Raw genomic sequence first — 17,800 nt, 5'->3', positions numbered from 1 at the left:
CCTGCGCTGGGGCCCTGCAGTGAGAGCCGGTCGGGCCCTGCACTTCCTCCTGCCCCGAGGGGCAGATCCCTGGGCGGCCCAGGAGCCTGTCTCTACCGGGGAGAGCACCTGGGAACCACTCCCCTCTGGCCACTGGTGTCGAGGGCATCCACACCCGCGGGCCCTCTCTGCGCAGCCGGGCCCGGCCTGGCTGGCTTCGCCTCAGTTCAGAGCCAGCTGGGAGGCTCCCCTGCGTCTCAGCTGTGGGTTCTGGGCCCTGAGGCCGAGCTACCAGTTCGGACACCGCTGCCCTCTGGATGTTCTGCCCAAGGGGCTGCCCGGCCGGTGCACTGAGGCTGAGAGAGACCGAGCCTCCTGGGAAGGTGAGGCTTGAAGGCCTCCCTCCACCCAAAGACACGGCAGCCCCCATTTACTAGGGGTTCCCTCCGCGGCCACGTGCGGGGCCGTCTTTTCAGAGTCCTAAGGACAAGAGGTTGCTCCCTCTGTCTTGGGATCCCTATTTGCTTCCTAGGGCGCCCACAGACCGGGTGGCCTAAAACAACAGGAAGTATTCTCTCACATCTCCAGAGCCATCGGCAGGCCATGCGCCCTCTGATTCCTGTAGGGGGTCCCTCCTTGCCTCTCTTAGCTTCTGGTGGTCTGTCTTCACATGGCTGTCTTCTTATAAGGACACCAGGCATCGTGGGAATCTTAATCATTGCGTCTCCATGGACCCCGTCTCTAAATGGGGTCTCGCCCTGGAGGTGCTGGGGCAGGACTTCAAGGTCCCTTTTGAAGGATGGACGCCCGTTCAATCGTAACAGGGCCCCGAGGATCTAAGGGGGACGTGTGCAGCCTGGCGAAGCCTCAATCCTCCTGGCTAAGGCGCGCACGGCTCCAGCTCAGAGCATCTCTGGACGTGACACACACACACACACACGGATCATCTGGGACCTGGATAAATGCAGGCTCTCATTCAGCAGGTCCAGGAAGGGGCCCGGGACTCTGCATTTCTCGTGCTCCTGGTGGGGAAACCACACGTTACAGAGCAGGGGGCAGGTCCACTGAGCCTTCCTGAGGAGGTCAGGTACCAGCGGCCCCTCCCCCATGGAGAGGCGGACGGAGGAACACCCCAGCTTAACAGCATCCGCACGTACGCCAGGCCTCACTCTGGCCCAGCTCTCTGGGGCCAAACCCCTGGGAAGGAGAGGACGGCAGACTGAGCTGCCTTCACCTCTGCCTGGGTTTCCTTGTTCACCCAACTCAGTAACATCCTGTGCTTCATTTCTCTTGGGAAACACCTTAGGAAGGGGTTGCCGGGTCATATAGTGAATGCATGTTTAACATTTTTTATAACAGCTTTATTGAGATATAATTATCATCCTATAAAATTCACCCTTTCAAGGCACACAGTTCAGTGAATTTTCATGTATTCAGACAGTCAAACAATCATCCCCACCTTCTAACTCCAGAACGTTTTCCCAACGTGGGTTTTTAAGAAAAATACGGATTCACTTGTAATGGTCAGTATATCGTGCTAAAAACTGAGAGTGTTGCCCTCTTCAATCCATTCAACCCTCATCACAACCCCCGAGTGACTGGAATCGCCATCTCACATTATTGTTCCTGCAGCTGCACCCTGTCCCCTCCCCCGTGTGGCCACTCTCCTTGGAGAGAGCTGCCTGCCCCAGGTGTGTGGTCGACTCAAGAATGATCTTGCCCGCAGAGTCCCCGAGCCCCTTCTACACCCATCTCTATGCCTGCTCCCTCGGCGCCGAGCTGCTGTCTCCACTTTGGAGCCGTGGTGCTGTGAGATGCGTGGAAATGTGAGATGCAGCACGTGTCATTTGTCTCTTTTCCTTTGTGGTATAGTTTACGCACAGCGAAAGGCACAGATTTTAAAGCATACAGTTTGATGAGTTTTGACAAATGCACCCGTCCACGTAAACTGCATGTCTATCAAGATAGAGAACATTCCTGTGGGCCCCTTTCCATCAATCTCTTCCCAGGCCCAGGCGACCTCTGATCTGCTTTTAGCCCCTACAGATGAGTTCCGGCTGCTCTGCAGCTTCCTGAAAGCACTGCCCTGATGACTAATAATGTTGAGCATCTTTCCAACTTATTGGCCATTTATAAATCTTTTTTTTTGTCAAGTACTTGTTCATTTTTTAAAAAGCTTTTTTAAAAAATTACTGAATTATAGGACTTTTCCCCATTTTTCAAAAGATTTTTTAAAAAATTATTATCGAATTGTAGGAATTCTTTGTATATTCTGGATATAAATCCTTTGTTGAATATACGTGTCACGATATTTTCTCCCAATCTGTGGTTTGTCTATTCTTTTTTTTTTTTCTTTTCTGGCCACACCGCGCGGCATGCAGGATCTTAGCTCCTGACCAGGGATCGAACCTGTGCCCCCTACAGTGGAAGGGCAGATTCTTAACCACTGGGCCGCCAGGGAAGTCCCCCTATTCATTTTCTTAATGACGTGTTTCAAAGAGCAGATGTTTTAAATCTTGAAAAAGTCCAGTTGATCATTGTTTTTTCTTTACTAGCTCTTTCTGTGTCCTCTCTAGGCAGTCACTGCCTCCACCCAAGGTCACAAAGATAGTCCTTTACATTTTCTTCTCTAAGGCTGCTAGGAAGGTTTGGGCTTTTATATTTAGGCTCCGTCTTGAATTAATTTTTGTGTGACGTGTGGCATCGGGGTTGATTTACACGGGGACCCAGCTGCTCCAGCACACCTGTCGGAAAGACTTTCCTTTTTCCATTGACTTGCTTCGCATCCTAGTTGTTTCTTATTAGTAATAAAATATAGATGACTTCAAACGAGTCACTCAGTGGATTCGAAGCCGTTAAAAATAGATTTCAAAGTTTCCTCTGTAATAATGCCAGTCTCACACACCTGCGTCCTGAAAGCCCTTCTTGTTTGGGAGAGAAGGGCGACTACACAGCCAGCAGGCCATGGTCGGCACACAGCCCCGGGCACCCGTCCTGCCCGAGGGCTCCAACGGCCCAGGGTGTAGCCGGGACACAGCTGGGACGTGCGGCTTTAGTGTTGAGCCCACTGGTTAAACTGATTTCCTCCTTGGATCGATCCTTGTAGTTTAACCAGCCTCACGTGCCCTCCTTGAAGTCTCCTGTTTAACTCAATGCGGCCTGGTCTCCCCGCATCCTTTGGAAGTGTGTGCAGGCCAAGCCCTCTTTGAGTCTTGTGTCCGAACAGACAAACACATGTGCACGTGTGGGCCTGCACTTGGGGAGCAAAGGCTGTGGAGGGCGCCCCCCATCTCACACCTGAGACTGCAAAGGGCGAGGCACGCCCACTGTGTTCTCATCTGTGTCGTTTCTTGGCAGACACAGGGCACGGCAGGAAGACCGCGGGCTTTGGTCTTACAGAGAGTGGGTCTTAAATCCTAGTCAATTTCCCGCTCATGGGAGGACCCTGGGCCTGGTCCTTGGCCTCATGTCCTTAACTCCTAGGTGGACGTGCTGTGGTTAAGTTTCAGAGTCTGTGTGAGGCTAAAATGAGATGCTTAAGAGTTTTACACACAATCTTCTTCCTCCTTGCTGAGCCGTCCACACTCGGTCCCTGGACGGAGGAGAGGGTCGTCACCTCCATCTCAGAGCGGAGAACGTTTAGCCTCAGGGATGCTAAGTGACTCACCATGGCAGAGCTGGGTTTAGGCCGGTCCAATGCTCCATGAGGCACCTGATCCACCCGCCCCAGACCAGCCCCAGACTTGGGAATGGGCCAGACAAGGGGCCCGAGCCGGGCAGTCTCCTGCCTGTACAAGTGTCTGTAGCCCCTGCCTTTGAACAGGGCACTGGCTTTGGGTGTGTGTGTTGCTGTTGTTGGCTTTTGTAGACGCCCATCTAGGAAACCAGAGCCACTAGGATCTCGAGTAACTGGTCACCGAGGGCAAGAAGAACTTTCCTCCTGCTGCCCCACCTTCCCGGGAGCTGGGATGCAGCCTCCTGGGAGCACGCACTACCCTCGCAGGGTCTTAGATTGCTCAGTTCTGGACTTTCCTGTCGCTCAGCAGCTGACCTTTCCAGCTGACTGTGGCCCTGAATCTGACCTGCCGTCCTGAAGCAGCAAGTGTAACTCTATTGACCACTCGAAGCGTCAGATGATAGAGGACCTTCCAACCGTTTTGGTACCGAACCCACGGCTGGCCCCGAGGGCCCATGTCACATGTCCCAGCACCTTGTGGAGAGGGTCCCGGGGCTGGGCAGTGGTGCTGCCACTGTCCCGGTGGTGACGTCCGCAGCGCGGCGGTGGCCCGTCTGCCTTGCGGTGCCCAGAGTGAATCCCCACCCTGCCTATTGTAGGCCGAGCGCCCGGGCAAGTGCAGGGGGCGTAGCTGGGGGCAACGTGAGGAGCACAGGCTTGGATGTCAGAGAGGCCTCCTCCAGCCCGGCTTTGCGGCACCTCCCCGAGCACGTTGATCTCATTCCTGGAGGGTGGAGGGAAGAACAGGACCACCGGGGTCGTGAGGATGGAAGGAGGGCATGCTGGGCCCAGTCCACCTTTTCCTGGCTCATCTATCGCACGTGGAACAGCGGCCCAGACTCAGGTGGCTGAGCACACGCAGTGCGCTGTGCCCGGGACACCCGGGGGGCGGGGCTTGGCCACTGTCAACCCCACCATCGCCGTTACGTGTCCTCCCTCTACCGTGCCCTGCGGATGCGTACGGAGGGCCTGCCTGGCAGCCGCCGAGCACCGTCCAAGCGATGACGGTCGTCACGGAGACCGGACAGCTGACGTGGGGACAGAGGACCTCATGTGGCCACTGAGACGTGGGGTAGGGAGAGCCACTGTGCGGGGGTCATCCCTTCCCCAGCCGGTTCCCGATGTCCGTCGCCAGAGCAGATGTCACCGGCAGCTTCTTAGGTTCCGGGTTCTACACCTGACGAGCCTCTGCAGCAGGCAGATTACTGTCCCGGCTTCACGGAGGACGGGAGGGCACCTCCCGGCGGGTGGCACTGGTGTTGGCCACCACGCTCTATTTATACGGACTCGTCTGTCACCGCGCTGCAGAGTGCTGTTCAGCTCAGGGGTGCCATTATCTTGCCTATTTTTTTCTTCTTCACTCTTTATTCTCCTGCGGGAGTCCCATAAGAAAAGTGAAGAGCTGGATGTCCCCTCGGCCCCCTGGTGGGCGGGCCCACCTGTGGCACGAGCGCCAACACCCAGAGCGGAGGCGGGGGTCGCACGAGCCCGCGCGGCTGGGGGCTCGCAGAACACGGGTCCCGGGAGCAGGGGGGAGGCGCAGACCTGGCAACGCACCCAAGTCCGTCTAGCTACAGGGTCTTCGTTGGGAGGCGGCAGGCTCGGGTGTGCTCCTGGTTAGGGCCCGAGACTCCTCCGGCCTCACAGGAAAATTTAGGGGAAGGTTGACTACATCTCATGGAGTGTCGAGAGGAACGTTCAGCAAAGCCCTCTGCGAGCCCCCCCCCGCCCCCGAATGTCAGCACTGCCCCCAGGCCCTAGCACAGCGCTCGGCATCTGACAGATAAGCGCTCAGGGCGTGGGCCGAGGGGCGGTGCCACGTCTTCTGGGTGTTGCGCCAGGATTTCCGCGAATGCCTAAGGGGTCTTGGGGATAAAAGGGGTCTCTGGAAATGCAGCCCCAGGCTGGATCAGGAACGGTCTGCTAGCAAATGCTCCTGGAGAAGAGATTCCCAATCACGCTCTGCATTAGAGCCCTCCTCTCCAGGAACAGCGCCTGTAGCCCCAGGACCCCGGACAGCAGCTTGGCGAGGCTGGGATGCGGCTCTCGATTCCCTTGAAAATCCAAGGGACGCGTCCGCCTGGGTAGGAGGGTGAAATGACATTGCAGCCGTTCCTTTCTGTTGGAGCAGCTGCCCACCCTCACACCGCGGGCTGCTAATGGCCGCGCTCATCAAATATTTATCCCAGCGCTCACACGGGCCTCCATCAGCCTCCAGCATCACACCGGGGACGGAATCTGATTATGTAAACTGGCCAGGAGGGAAGCAGGCAGACCACAAAGCGCTCGCGATGGCAAAAGGGGAACATCAAAGCCCCGTATTCCTCCATAAAGGTCGTCTCCGGAAGCAGAGGCCTTCCATCAGGAAACAAACTCTCCGGGGCTTCAAGGACCTGGCCCTGCAGTGCCGGGTGCCACCCAGCCCCGGGGCGCGCTCTCTCCTCTGGGGGTGTGTGTGTGGGGGGCAGAGGCAGCTTTGTCCACACCCTGGGGCCAGAGCCCCTGCTCCAAGCCCCACTTTGTGAAAAGGAAGTAAAACCCTGCTCGCTCAGAGATGTGACTCCCTCCACCTCTGAGGGACCCCTGGCATTTCATCCGCGCGCTGTCTGCAGCCTGCCCTTTGCAGAACAGAAGGAGGGAGAAAGGAACCGGAGCCGATTGAGAAAAGCTTCTCCGGTCTGGAGTGTGTCCCTCTGTGTGGCTCCGCTCATTACACGGGGGCAAGAGCCTGTCAGGTAGGAAATCACGTCTGCTGTTTACACTTTAACAGAACCCAGGGACCAATTAAGTGCGCCGAGCGCCAACGGGCAAAGCATTTCTAAAAGGAAGAGAAGGTAACTGTCGTATTATTGCTCCTTCCCCCCACTTTTCCCAAATAAAAGACACATGCTATGTCAACAGCTTCTCAAGAGCAATCCTTTGTCTTCTGAAAGTCCTGAAACTGACCCATTTATCACAAGATTACGGATGCCTCCGCCCACAAACAGTATCTTTTTCTCTTTGGTTCAGCAAACCCGGGGCCCTGGGAGGGCCGCAGCCGGGGAGGTGGCGACATCAAAACCTGCCCTCGACGCCCAGCAGCCGCACGGCCGCCTCCTGCACGGCCTGGTGGACGCGCCCGACCTCTCTCTGCGACATCGTGCGCTCCATGTGGCGGTAGGTGATGCGGTAGCAGTGGCTGGTCCTGTGTGTCCTGGAGAACAGGAGAGAGAGGCAGGTGAGTGGGGGGCAGGCGTGTCTCCTGCAGAAGCAGTGGTGAAAGCTGAGGAGGACACAGGGCCACCGACGGGGCGCTACAGGGGCGCACCCCTGCTGACGGCCGGCGTGTCCCTTACAGAGGAGCCGGTGACAGGAACACTGACCGCTGGGTCCCCTTGGACTGAGTGCATCCGTTGGGAGGGATGCTTCTTGCAAATCGATTTCCTGGGCCGGCCCTGATTCAGCAGCTGGGCGGGGGCCCTGGGCTCCGAGGCGGACCCTGACAAGCAGAGCGGTTAGGGACCAAGCGCGCCCCCTGCAGGCCGTGGGGAGCATAGGACAATCGTGCCATCTCTGTGCCGGGCAGACAGTCTCTCTAACCCTGGTTCTACCAGGCGGCTGCCGGCCTGGCTGCCATGGGACAGCTGGGTGATTCTGGAACATGGGGTCCCGACAGCACGAAGGCTTCTACTGCGTGGCAGCTGCTGAGACACACGGGTACACAGCAGCTCATCAGGAAGCCCCCGGGGCCCTGGCCAGTCGGCCTGGTCCTCCCTTCTCCGGGCACTTCTGTTTCTCTCCTTCAAGCCACCAAATTCCTCCTTTCCAGCCCCCTTCCTGGGAGAGCCAGCCCTGCCCGCCTCGCTGCAGGTGGAGAAGCTGGAGCAGACGAGTGGGTCCCGGGCAGAGCCCCAGGGACATCAACACACGCACCACGCGCCCGCTGCCCAGCGGGAGGCCGCCCCGGGCCTGCAGGAGAGCTAGAGCCTTGAACAGGAGCCTCTGGTGGGGTCGGGTGCTCCGTACGCCCTGGGAGGCCCGCCGTTCCCCACAGGTGCCACAGGGCCCGGGTCCGTGCTTCTCGGGGACTCGGGACACTTCGTGGACTTGCTCTCGGTGGGGCTCCCTCCATCCTCTCCGCCCGTTTTGCCGCCAGGCCCCTCGCTGAGCAGGGTGTCCCAGCCTCCCTGATCTGCGCTCTTTCCTCCTCCGCCCGGGCTGGTCACCTTCCCCTGCTCTCCGCCTCCAGGAAGGGGGAGGACTGTGCCTCACAGGCCTATTCGCATTTCAGTCCCCTTGTGGATCCAGGTAAGAGAAGAAGGTACCTCTGAGTGGCTGGGGGAGGAAGCCAGTCCTTAGGGGGCTCCTCGGGACCCCTGGTTCCACACCGCCGGCCCTGTCGCCCCATCCGACACCCCGCTACCTGCCCGAGACAAGGGAGAAAACAAACGTCCGCCCTGCCCTCATTGCTTTTCCAGCTCCGGCCAGTGGCTCTACTCAGTGGCCGCACCTGGGATGGGCCCTGGGTGCTGGCCTGAGGTCCCCCGATGAAGCGGGGCAGCGCTTCCACCTCTTCCCGCCCCAAGGCCATGCGATGGGGAAACGTCTTTTCAACAAGCGGTGCTGGGATGCCTCTGTGTCCTCATGCAGGACAGAACGAAGTTGGCCCTTTCCTCACACCAGACAAAAATTAACTCAAAATAGGTCACACACTTAAACGTAAGACCTAAAACTATAACAGTCTTAGAAGAAAACACGAGAGTCCATTTCATGACCCTGGGCCAGGCAAAGCTTCCTTAGGTATGACACCAAAAGCACAGGTGACAAAAGAAAAAATGGACGAGTTGGGCTTCATCAAAATTAGAAACTTTTGTGCTTCAAAGGACACCATTAAGAAAATGAAAAGGTAACTTACAGAATGGGAGAAAATATTTGCCAATCCTATACTGACAGGGGACTCGTATCTAGAATATATAAAGAACTCCTACAACTCAACAATAAAAAGACATAATCTGATTAAAAATGCACAAAGGATCTGAATAGAATTCTCCCAAGAAGACATGCAAACGGCTGGAAGCGCATGAAAAGGTGCTCAACGTCATTAGTCAGCAGGGAAAATGCAAATCGAAACCACAGTGAGACGCCACTTCGCACTAGCTAAGACGGCTACAATCAAAAAGACAGAAAATAGCGAGTGTTGGAGAAGATATGGAGAAATAAGAACCCTCACGCGTGGCTGGCGGGGATGTAAAATGGTGCAGCCGCTGGGGAAAGAGCCGGAGGAGCCTCTGAAAGTTAAACGCGGCAGTTCTTCAGACCCTGACGCACAGTCACTCTGTGATCCAGCGGTCCCTCCAGTAGGTATACGCTCAAGAGAAATGAGAGCGTCTGTCCACACAGACGTGCAGGAATGCGCAAGCAGCATTCTTCTCGACAGCCAAACAGTGGAAATAATGCCAGCGTCCTTCAAATGATGACTGGATAAACAATCTACCTCTACACGGAATATTATGCAGCCATAAGAAGAAATGAAGTTCTAATGCTACAACCCAGACGGACCTTGAAAACATTACACTCAGTGAAAGACGCCACACGCAGAAGACCACGTATTATATGATTCCACTACATGAAACGTCCAGAGTAGGCAATTCCATACAGACAGGAAGCAGATCATAACTGCCCTGGGCTGAGGGGTTGGTGGAAAGTGGAGTGACTATTAACGAGGATGGGGTTTCTCTTGAAGGTAGTGAGCATGTCTGGAATGGGATAGTGGTGAATGTTAGAAAACCACTGAGTTGAATATTTTAAATGGATGTGTGACACGTGACTTACATCTCAGTAAAGCTGTTCTATTAAAAAAAGAAGAGACTTGCCCTGCCAGGCGCTGGGCAGGCCTGCGCCTCTGCATCTCGTCTAGGCGAGTCCCCTAGACGCTGGTCTCCATCGCATGTGCTGTGTGCCCCTGCGGGACGGCACCCGGCCGTGTTACTCCACTTTGCTCCTCTGGTGCCCAGGGCGATGTCTGGCATAGGGCAGGTGCTGCATAAAAGCTGCTGAACGAATGCTTATGCAACCACCGAACCCCGAGGTGGGAGGCTGTGTTCAGGCCTAGAGGAGGCTGGTCGCACTGCCCTGCCGGCGTTCCACGGCCCCGTCCTGCGTTCAGCCACGGTCTTCTCTTTCCCTCTCCCACCCCTGCCTCCAACAGTGAGGGAGGCGGACGCCGTCAGCTAGGAGGCAGCAAGGGTAGCCGCAAACACCGGGGCGCCCCAAGCCCTCCGCTGGCGTGAGCCTCAGCCGCCTCCGCGGGCCGGTGCGGTGGCCACAGGGCGGGCCTCGGAGCCAGCGCCTGGTCCACGCCCAGCGGTGCCGTGTCCTCCCCCGGTGACCCCGGCTGGTTCCCGCACTGGGCCTCAGGATAGAAGGTGGGTAACAGTCATGTCGACCGCGGAGAACGGCTCCACGCAGAACCACCAGACAGAGCACACAAGTGTGTGGCACAGGACCAAAGGAGCTCGGTAAGCGGGGCCTCTTTCTGTGCTTTTTAAATGAGGTGAGCAGGGAACCCCGTGGGCACAGCAGTGAGCTGGCAGCACGGGCCGCTGTGGTTCCTGGTTCCTGGTGGCAAAGCCTTTTGTAGAACCCAGGCCCCCGGAGACACCAGGCCACGGCACCCGATGCAGAGGCTGTGTGCGCCGCAAGACGCTTCCCCAGCAGGCCTTGCACTGGGGCTGGAGGGCCGAGGCCTGCCCTGCCGGGGCCCTTTAGGGACAGTGTGCCCTGCAGGGGTGGAGCCCAGCTGTGCCCCGCTGCACTGGCCTCTCGGGGCAGCCGGGAGACCCACCTTCCCGCCCCCGTGCACAGCAAGGGCCCTTCTCCCATCCCGACATCACCAGGCAGCATCCCGGGTTTCCAAGGGATGGAGGGTTCTAGGGGAGGAGAAATTAGTTGAGCAAGAAAAAGGGCGGAGGGACTGGGGGCTGTTTGGTGACGATGCAAACATTTACTAGAACAAGTGCGGCGACAGATCTGGCGACCCAGCAAGGGTGGGAGGATGGTTTACTGCAGGCGAGGCCGCTGTCCCACCCGCCTGGGCAGGGGCCCGTCCTCCCCGCCCCCCTCCCCGACTCACAGGGGCCTAGAACTGGCTCCTCATTTCCAGGCTACGACACACGTCCTGACTCTGAGTTTCTCCTCCGTTGAAAGAGTAACAGCACTGACCCCATCGACTTTTCCCAACTGCCTCGGAGACAAGGTGACAGGGCTCGGACGCCATCAAGCGCCGCACGGGCGTGAGATGAAAGCATCCTCACGACACTGTTATTCTATTTTTTCGGTGGTTCACTCAGGTCTCTGTCTCTCAGCTGAAGAGCTGGTAATACGGCCTCTACAAGTTGAGATTTCCAACCAAAGACGAGTGGGAAAAAAATGTATCTCCTCGCTTCTAAGTGCTTCCAAGAAGGCCCCTATAAGGATTCTTGGGATTCCAACAGCTTTTACAAAACACTGTGATGAGTTGGGAGCAAATGAATCATAAACATATGGATTAATTTTAAAAATTGAGAGAAACAGTATTTGGCAGAATATTTGGCCATAATTCAGTAGACTCAACTGAAAATCAACCAGGTTTGCCTTTTCCTAACATCACTGGAGAGGGAGGGAGGGAGGGAGGGAGGGAGAGAGAAAGAGAGAGAGAGGGAGAGAGAGAGAGAGAGAGAGAGAGAGAGAGAGAGAGATTGAGAGAGGGAGAGGGAGGGAGGGAGGGAGAGGGAGAGAGGGAGAGAGGGGGAGAGAGAGAGAGAGAGAGAGAGAGATTGAGAGAGGGAGAGGGAGGGAGGGAGGGAGAGGGAGAGAGGGAGAGAGGGGGAGAGAGAGAGAGAGAGAGGGAGAGAGAGGGAGGGAGGGAGAGGGAGAGGGAGAGCGAGGAGTGCCTTTTGTCTGTTTGCTAGAAACTTCTTTTGGAGCTTTCAGATGGTGGATTACTTGGTCCTTCTTTCGCTGGCGGGGAAACCGAAAGCCACGGACCTGGCCCCGGGTCTGAGCGGAGGACCGAGTCTCTCACCCCTGAGGAGTGGTCGATCCGTGAAGACCACGGAGCTGGAGGGTCTCACAGCTCAGCGTGGCACAGGTGAGAAGGTGGATTCCCCAGAGGGAGGGATGCCCGGAGGGCCAGCCCCAACTGTCTGGATTAGGGCCTTTCTGATTCTTTTACATCCTCCCAATGCAGCCTCTTTTAGCCCAAAAGCCTCTCAATCTTTCATCTGTCATGGCCCCCGCTGGCTCAGAAACAGCACCAGCAGCAGACGTTTATTTACGTAGCGCCTCGTACATACCAGGCACTGGTATGTAAGCCCTTTACATCCACGAACCCATGTAAGCATCACACCCACACTGGGTAGACAGCATCACTGTCCTGACACACAAATGAGGAAACAGAGAGAGAGAGAGAGAGAGAGAGGAGACAAGCAGAGAGAGAGAGAGAGAGAGAGAGAGAGAGCAGAGGTCACTGGGCCGCGTCCACACCGCGAGTAAGTGGTGGGGCTGGATCTGAAACCAGCAGCCCAGCGGGAACGTACAATACGTGGCCACTGGAGAACAGCCCGGTGGCTCCCACGAAGGTAAACACAGTGACCACGTGACCCAGCACTCCCGCTCCCGGGGGTACCCCCCACCCCAAAGAACACAGAGCGAACAAACCAGTGGTGACCAGAGGGGAGGGGCAGAATAGGCGAGGGGGATTAAGAGGTACATGCTACTAGGCGTAAAATACACAAGTGCTAAGGATGTAATGTACAGTACAGGGAACATAGTCAGTATTTTTGTAATAACCTTGTATGGAGTATGACCTACAAAAAATACTGAATTACTATGTTGTACACCTGAAACTAATATCACATTGTAAGTCGATGATAAGTCAGTGAAAAGGAAGTACTGCTAAGCTCACTGCTGCTCTGCAGGTAACAGCGTGCCAGTGACAGACTCTGTGCAGGGACCGGGGCCACCGGGCTTCCCTGGACAGAAGGGACAGTGGGGCAGGGGGTCGGCGAGGGCTGGACCGCCTCCATCATCCCACCATCAAGTTGACGCCGGCAACCACACAGGCTCCGACCGCGAGGTCAAGTCCTTCCCTGGAGGCCGCCAACACCTGCTCCCGAGACAGGGGAAGTGTCTGCTTTTCCGTCGGTGACGAGAGCAGCCCCTTCACGTTCTTGGTGGCGTGCTGGGCACCTCCCAAAATGGGTTGCTGCGCCCACAGCCCCTGCTGACGCGACCTACCTACAGGGGCTGCTCCACAGCGGGGACGGTGCTGTACTGGGGCAGGTGCCGTTTTCGGGGGACCAGGCAGTGGGAGCACCGACTCGCTCCTGCTCGTGTGATGGCCACCTGGCCGCGCCCTTCGCCCGGTTGGGAGGCTCCGGTGAGGGGAACAGTGTGATGGGAAGGGGATCAGGGAGGGGGCTGGTTGCCAGGGAAATGGGGTGTGAGGGGTGGAGAAGAACCCAGACTTGCAGCAGGGGTCCGACTTCCACTCCGTCCCCGGCCTCTGCTGTCTGTGCGACCGAGCCCTTGGCGCCCCCCTTGTGACGTGAGGATGACACGTGCCTCCCGGGGCTGGTGCAGACACGCCAGCAGATGCTGACGAGACCCCGGCGGCCCGGGGTGGGCGCTCAGGGCCCGCTGCTGTGTCCCCCACCTCCTTTACCTGCAGGGCTGATGGGGAGAGGAAGGATGCCGGGGGGAGGGCAGGGGGCACGCTGGGGAGCCTGACTGGGAAAGTGGGGGGAGGCTGGGAGTCAGGGAGAGAGGTGAATTACCGCCCAGCATCGGGCACGATCTAAGCAAGTGCTCTAGAAACTAAGAAAATCACTTCCCCCCTTTACCTTCCCCGGATTAAAAAAAGGAAGCCAAAGGGAAGAGGAAAAAGTGAAATCGTGATCATAAGACCTCAGGTCCGATGACGGTGTGCCCGTCTCCTCATGAACTGCCCTGGGGTTTTCAAGGACAGAGGCCGCGTCGCTTTAATGCAGGAAAGGCCCCAGGCCCCATCCACGGCCGTGTGACGGCCACCTGACCTCACCAGGGACAGGGCTGGACCGAGCGACCGCCCAGCCCCCCCAGCTCTGCATCCCAGGAGTCAGTGCAGAGGACAGAGGGGATTCTGGAGGGGCCGAGCGGCTGCAGGGCCCGCGCGGACGGAAGGGAAGGGGTGCCCGTCGGAGGGATTTCGGGGCGGGCGGCGCAGGGAGGCCGCAGGCGCCATGGGGGTCGCTGGGTGACAGCCAGGCCGGCTCTCCAGGGAAGAGGCCCCGCAGGAGGTGGGTCTCGGGTTGGCACAGACCCTCTGGACTGAACTGGCCTCCCATGCACTGCCTTCTCCCGCCCCTGCGCCATCACGCACGCTCCGCCCCCGAGCCGTCTGCTTCCCACGCTCAGACGCTCGGCCTCAGGCCTGGCGCCCCCGAGGGCCGCGCGGAGCCGAGCCTCCAAGTCCGTGGTGTGGACGTCACCGCCTCTCACTGCCTCTGTGGCTGCAGTCTCTTCCCACAGGGATTTCTGTTCCTTGGCGTCAGTCACCAGAAACCAAACCAGATGGTTCCCCCCACGGTTAGCGCCGTGGGAGAGACAGCTCCAAGCCAGGCCCCGAAGGAGGGAAAGCGGGGCCGGGCGAGAGGAACCCGCTTCCGGAGCTGCCCCCCGCTCCCGGGCCGCCCGCACACTGGCAGCTGAAGAGGTCCCAGGAGACACGCGCTTTGCAGGCAAGACGCGCCTTTTCACGTCAAACACTTGGCAGGTCCTCAGGGGCGCCTCACGTCCCCCAACACCCCTTTCACTCCCATCAACCCCCGCAAAGTTCCCGGTTCTTCCGAGGCAGGGTCTCAGGCCAGGCAGCCAGGAGGAAGGAGGTCGTGCCCTTGCCTCCCCGGGGGCGGACCTGTGTTCTTGGTCCCCACGTGCACGTCCATATGAAAAGAACTGCGCTGGGGACGTTTTCTAATGGACGCTCCCGCGGGGAGGCTCGGGGTGCAGCCCAGCCAGCCCTACTGCTTCCCAGCTCTCGGACCTTGGGCCAGCTCTTAATCGCTGGTCCAGGTTCTTGTTCTAAGACCCAGATCGTGTACTCACACGGTTTTTGATGGACTGAATGAAAATAGTGTATGTAAAGCGTTTGGCACCGTTCAAGCTACAGTTAGCAATTGGGCTTATCATTTATGTGGCTGAAGAGTCTAGACACTCAGTGGGGGCCACACAGAAAGGCCCGAATGACCTCGGACAAGGTGTCTGAGCTCCACCTTCCTCATCTGTACAGATGGATCCTAACAGGATACATGCAACAGCCCGAAGGAACCCTGAAGACATTACAGTCAGTGAAATAAGGAGACACAGAAGGCCAAACAGTAAACAACTCCTTTTCCATGAGGTCCCTGGAGTCGTCAAATTCATAGAGACAGAAAGGAGAGTGGTGGTCGCCAGGGTCTGAGGGACGGGGACAGAGAGTTAGCATTTAAGGGGGACAGAGTTTCAGCTGAGGAAGATGAGAAAGTTCTGGAGGTGGATGGAGGTGACGGCTGCATAACAGTGTGAATGTCCTTAACGCCACTGAACTGTATACTTACGAATAGTGAGAAGAGTAAATTTTATGTTATGTATATTTTATCACAATAAACTTTTCATTTTGGAGAAGGAGAGTTCGCCCGAACAACCTAGTTGACTATTACTAGAAGAGGAAGCTGGGAACTCGAATTTGTACTAAAGATAAACAAACAGAAAGCAACAATGGAAAACCCCAGCAGACCACTGCTTGGCCGGTGGCAGGACCATCGCCAGAGAACAACGTGTTTGGTTTCCACCTGCCCAGACGGCTCCTCTTCTTGATTTCATGAACTTAGCAGCCAGGCTGCCCTGCGTTTTACACAAATGGTTTCTAGGACCGCTGCTTATCGTGCTCTAACAGCATTTACCGTATTTGAAAAGTGCTTTTCAACTATCCATTGTCTTCCAAGCCATCCTCCTACGTTTCTAACAAGCCTGAAGTAACGTCTTATGTTGCACAGATTTCCAAAGCTCTGTGCTTGTCCTCCGTGTGGGGAATTTGGAAGAGGTTTTCCTTTTCTCCCTGGCTGCGTTCGCACAGCCCAAGTCAACAGAGCTAACTTTAACTCCGTGCTGGTGCACCGCAGCTTCCCGAACGCACTGGCACCTCAGGGGATGAGCCAGGTCACAAAACACAAGATGTTTGGCAGGTGAAGTGCTACCTTTTCATCTCAATCAATTGATCCACAATGATTTATTCTGTGTGGAGGCAGACACTGAGGAGGTACAGAACAGGGATAGGCATTGCTTGATCAATACATAAATATTCATGGGGTGGCCGTTCTGGGTACAACAGAGCAGCAGAGTGAGGGGGAAGAGGTATTGCAAAATAAGACAAAGAAGGATGAGGCTAGATTACCATCTGCTTGGGGGTTGAGACATGGATGCATGAAATGACAGCTAGCAGGACAATGCTGTTAGTGCTACGTGTTAAATGGAGGGCATAGATTGTAAACGACCTAGGGGTTAGAAAAGACTGGCAGGGAGATGAGATTAGATCTCGATCTTGAGGACGAGTAGGATTTCAGCAGGTGAAGGGCAAAGAGCGTAATCCAGGTGGCGAATGACACGTGGTACTGGTAGGGGCGTTCATTACGTGTTTCCTCTTCTGTTTCAACAAAGGATGCTGAGGGTATGTTCCAGGTGTAAGTGGTCCAATGGAGAGCCATCCAGAGGATGCGTGATCTGCGGGGAGAGGGCCTTATCATCCTGGCTAAGAAGGCTCAACTGGAAATCCATCATTCAGCAATCAACCCAAACCACCGGGTCCAGGATGAGGTCTGTACGGAGTCCTGTGAAAGGCTGGTAGGACCTTTGCTCTGGGCAGTTTTGCTGTTCCTAGAGGTGGGCCCTGAGATCTCACAGCCCCAAACAACAGAGGGTTCCCGAGATATAAGGGTATGTACGATGTCACCCGTCTGGTATGAAGAACCACCCAACCAAGGAGTATGCTATAGAGCTCTCCTCAACCCCATTACTCATGAGTAGGATTAGCCAGGAGTGTGCTATGTTGTATAGCTTTTATTTCTTCAGTGAGTCTTGGAGAAAGTGGGCTAATTACTTTGAGAGACTCAGTGTCTAGTTAATTATGAAGGAAGCACACATTAGTAGAGAGAAATTTATATATATTTCCAATGATTTATGGTTACTTTGCAAATGCTTTTGAGAAGGGACTCCCGGGGCTAACTAATAGCGTCATCTCTTGACAGATACTGAGTGAGAGGTTACGGGAGAGAGGGACTAAACTGGGACTCGGCTGGGAGGACGAGCTTCCTCTAGCCATGATACTCTAGGCTGGAATACAGCAGGGAGAGCTTGATTATACACCATTCATCCAAGCACCATGTTTTACGGAATCACAGAATCCAGGATCAGGAACCGCGGAGATTTTCTGGTTCAAGCTTGAGTTCCCTCTGCAGAGCCTGATGCTGGACCACTTCCGGGGCAGCCCACCCGGGACTCACAGAGCAGGCTGAGTGGGAGCTCCCCTCACAGTGAGCTGGCAAGGGCTCCGGCCTGTCCTCGCTGGTCCTGGATTCACCCCAGTCCTTCTTCCCCGGGACAGCCCTGCCCACCCCTCAACTCACTATCAGCAGCAAAACAGCATGACGGCCCTGCCAGGACCACTGGTGGTCAGAGTGAGAAGGGATCTCGGGGGCAGCACACGTAATGTTTAATATCACTGCCTGGGAGGCTAGACATCTGTCTGTCCATCTACTCCATTCATTCATTCATTCAACAAATGAAATGAACATGCACTATATGGCATGTATTCTGCTGGGTACTGAGGACCCAATGATGGAATAAAACAAAACAAAGCAAAACAAACAAAACAGACCTGACCTCATGAAGCTCACAGTGTAGCGTAAGAGACAGGTGTTAAAGAATTACCAAGCAATGAGAATTGCAACTACACTAAGGCGTTTGAAGAAGAGGAACATGGAGCCATGGGGCCACAAAAAAGGGCCACTGACTTCGATGGTGGGTCAGAGAAGGTTCCTGTGCAAGTACCAT

General features: G+C 56.2%; 1 protein-coding gene across 1 annotated transcript in view; it reads right to left on the bottom strand.

The window, feature by feature from the left end:
- Positions 1-1,333: 1,333 nt before the first annotated feature.
- Positions 1,334-17,800, bottom strand: part of FARS2 (phenylalanyl-tRNA synthetase 2, mitochondrial) — a gene marked incomplete at its 5' end in the record, with an annotated part of 313,564 nt that continues 297,097 nt past the window's right edge. The window contains one exon of the mRNA XM_082664360.1: positions 1,334-6,908. Within this exon, the coding sequence (XP_082520486.1) occupies positions 6,770-6,908 (139 nt within the window). The 3' untranslated portion in view covers positions 1,334-6,769. The remainder of the gene's footprint in view (positions 6,909-17,800) is intronic.

This window comes from Grampus griseus, assembly GCF_964374135.1.
Source record: "Grampus griseus genome assembly, chromosome: 10".
Classification (NCBI taxonomy): Eukaryota; Metazoa; Chordata; class Mammalia; order Artiodactyla; family Delphinidae; genus Grampus; species Grampus griseus.
This window is presented reverse-complemented; position numbering and strand designations above follow the sequence as displayed.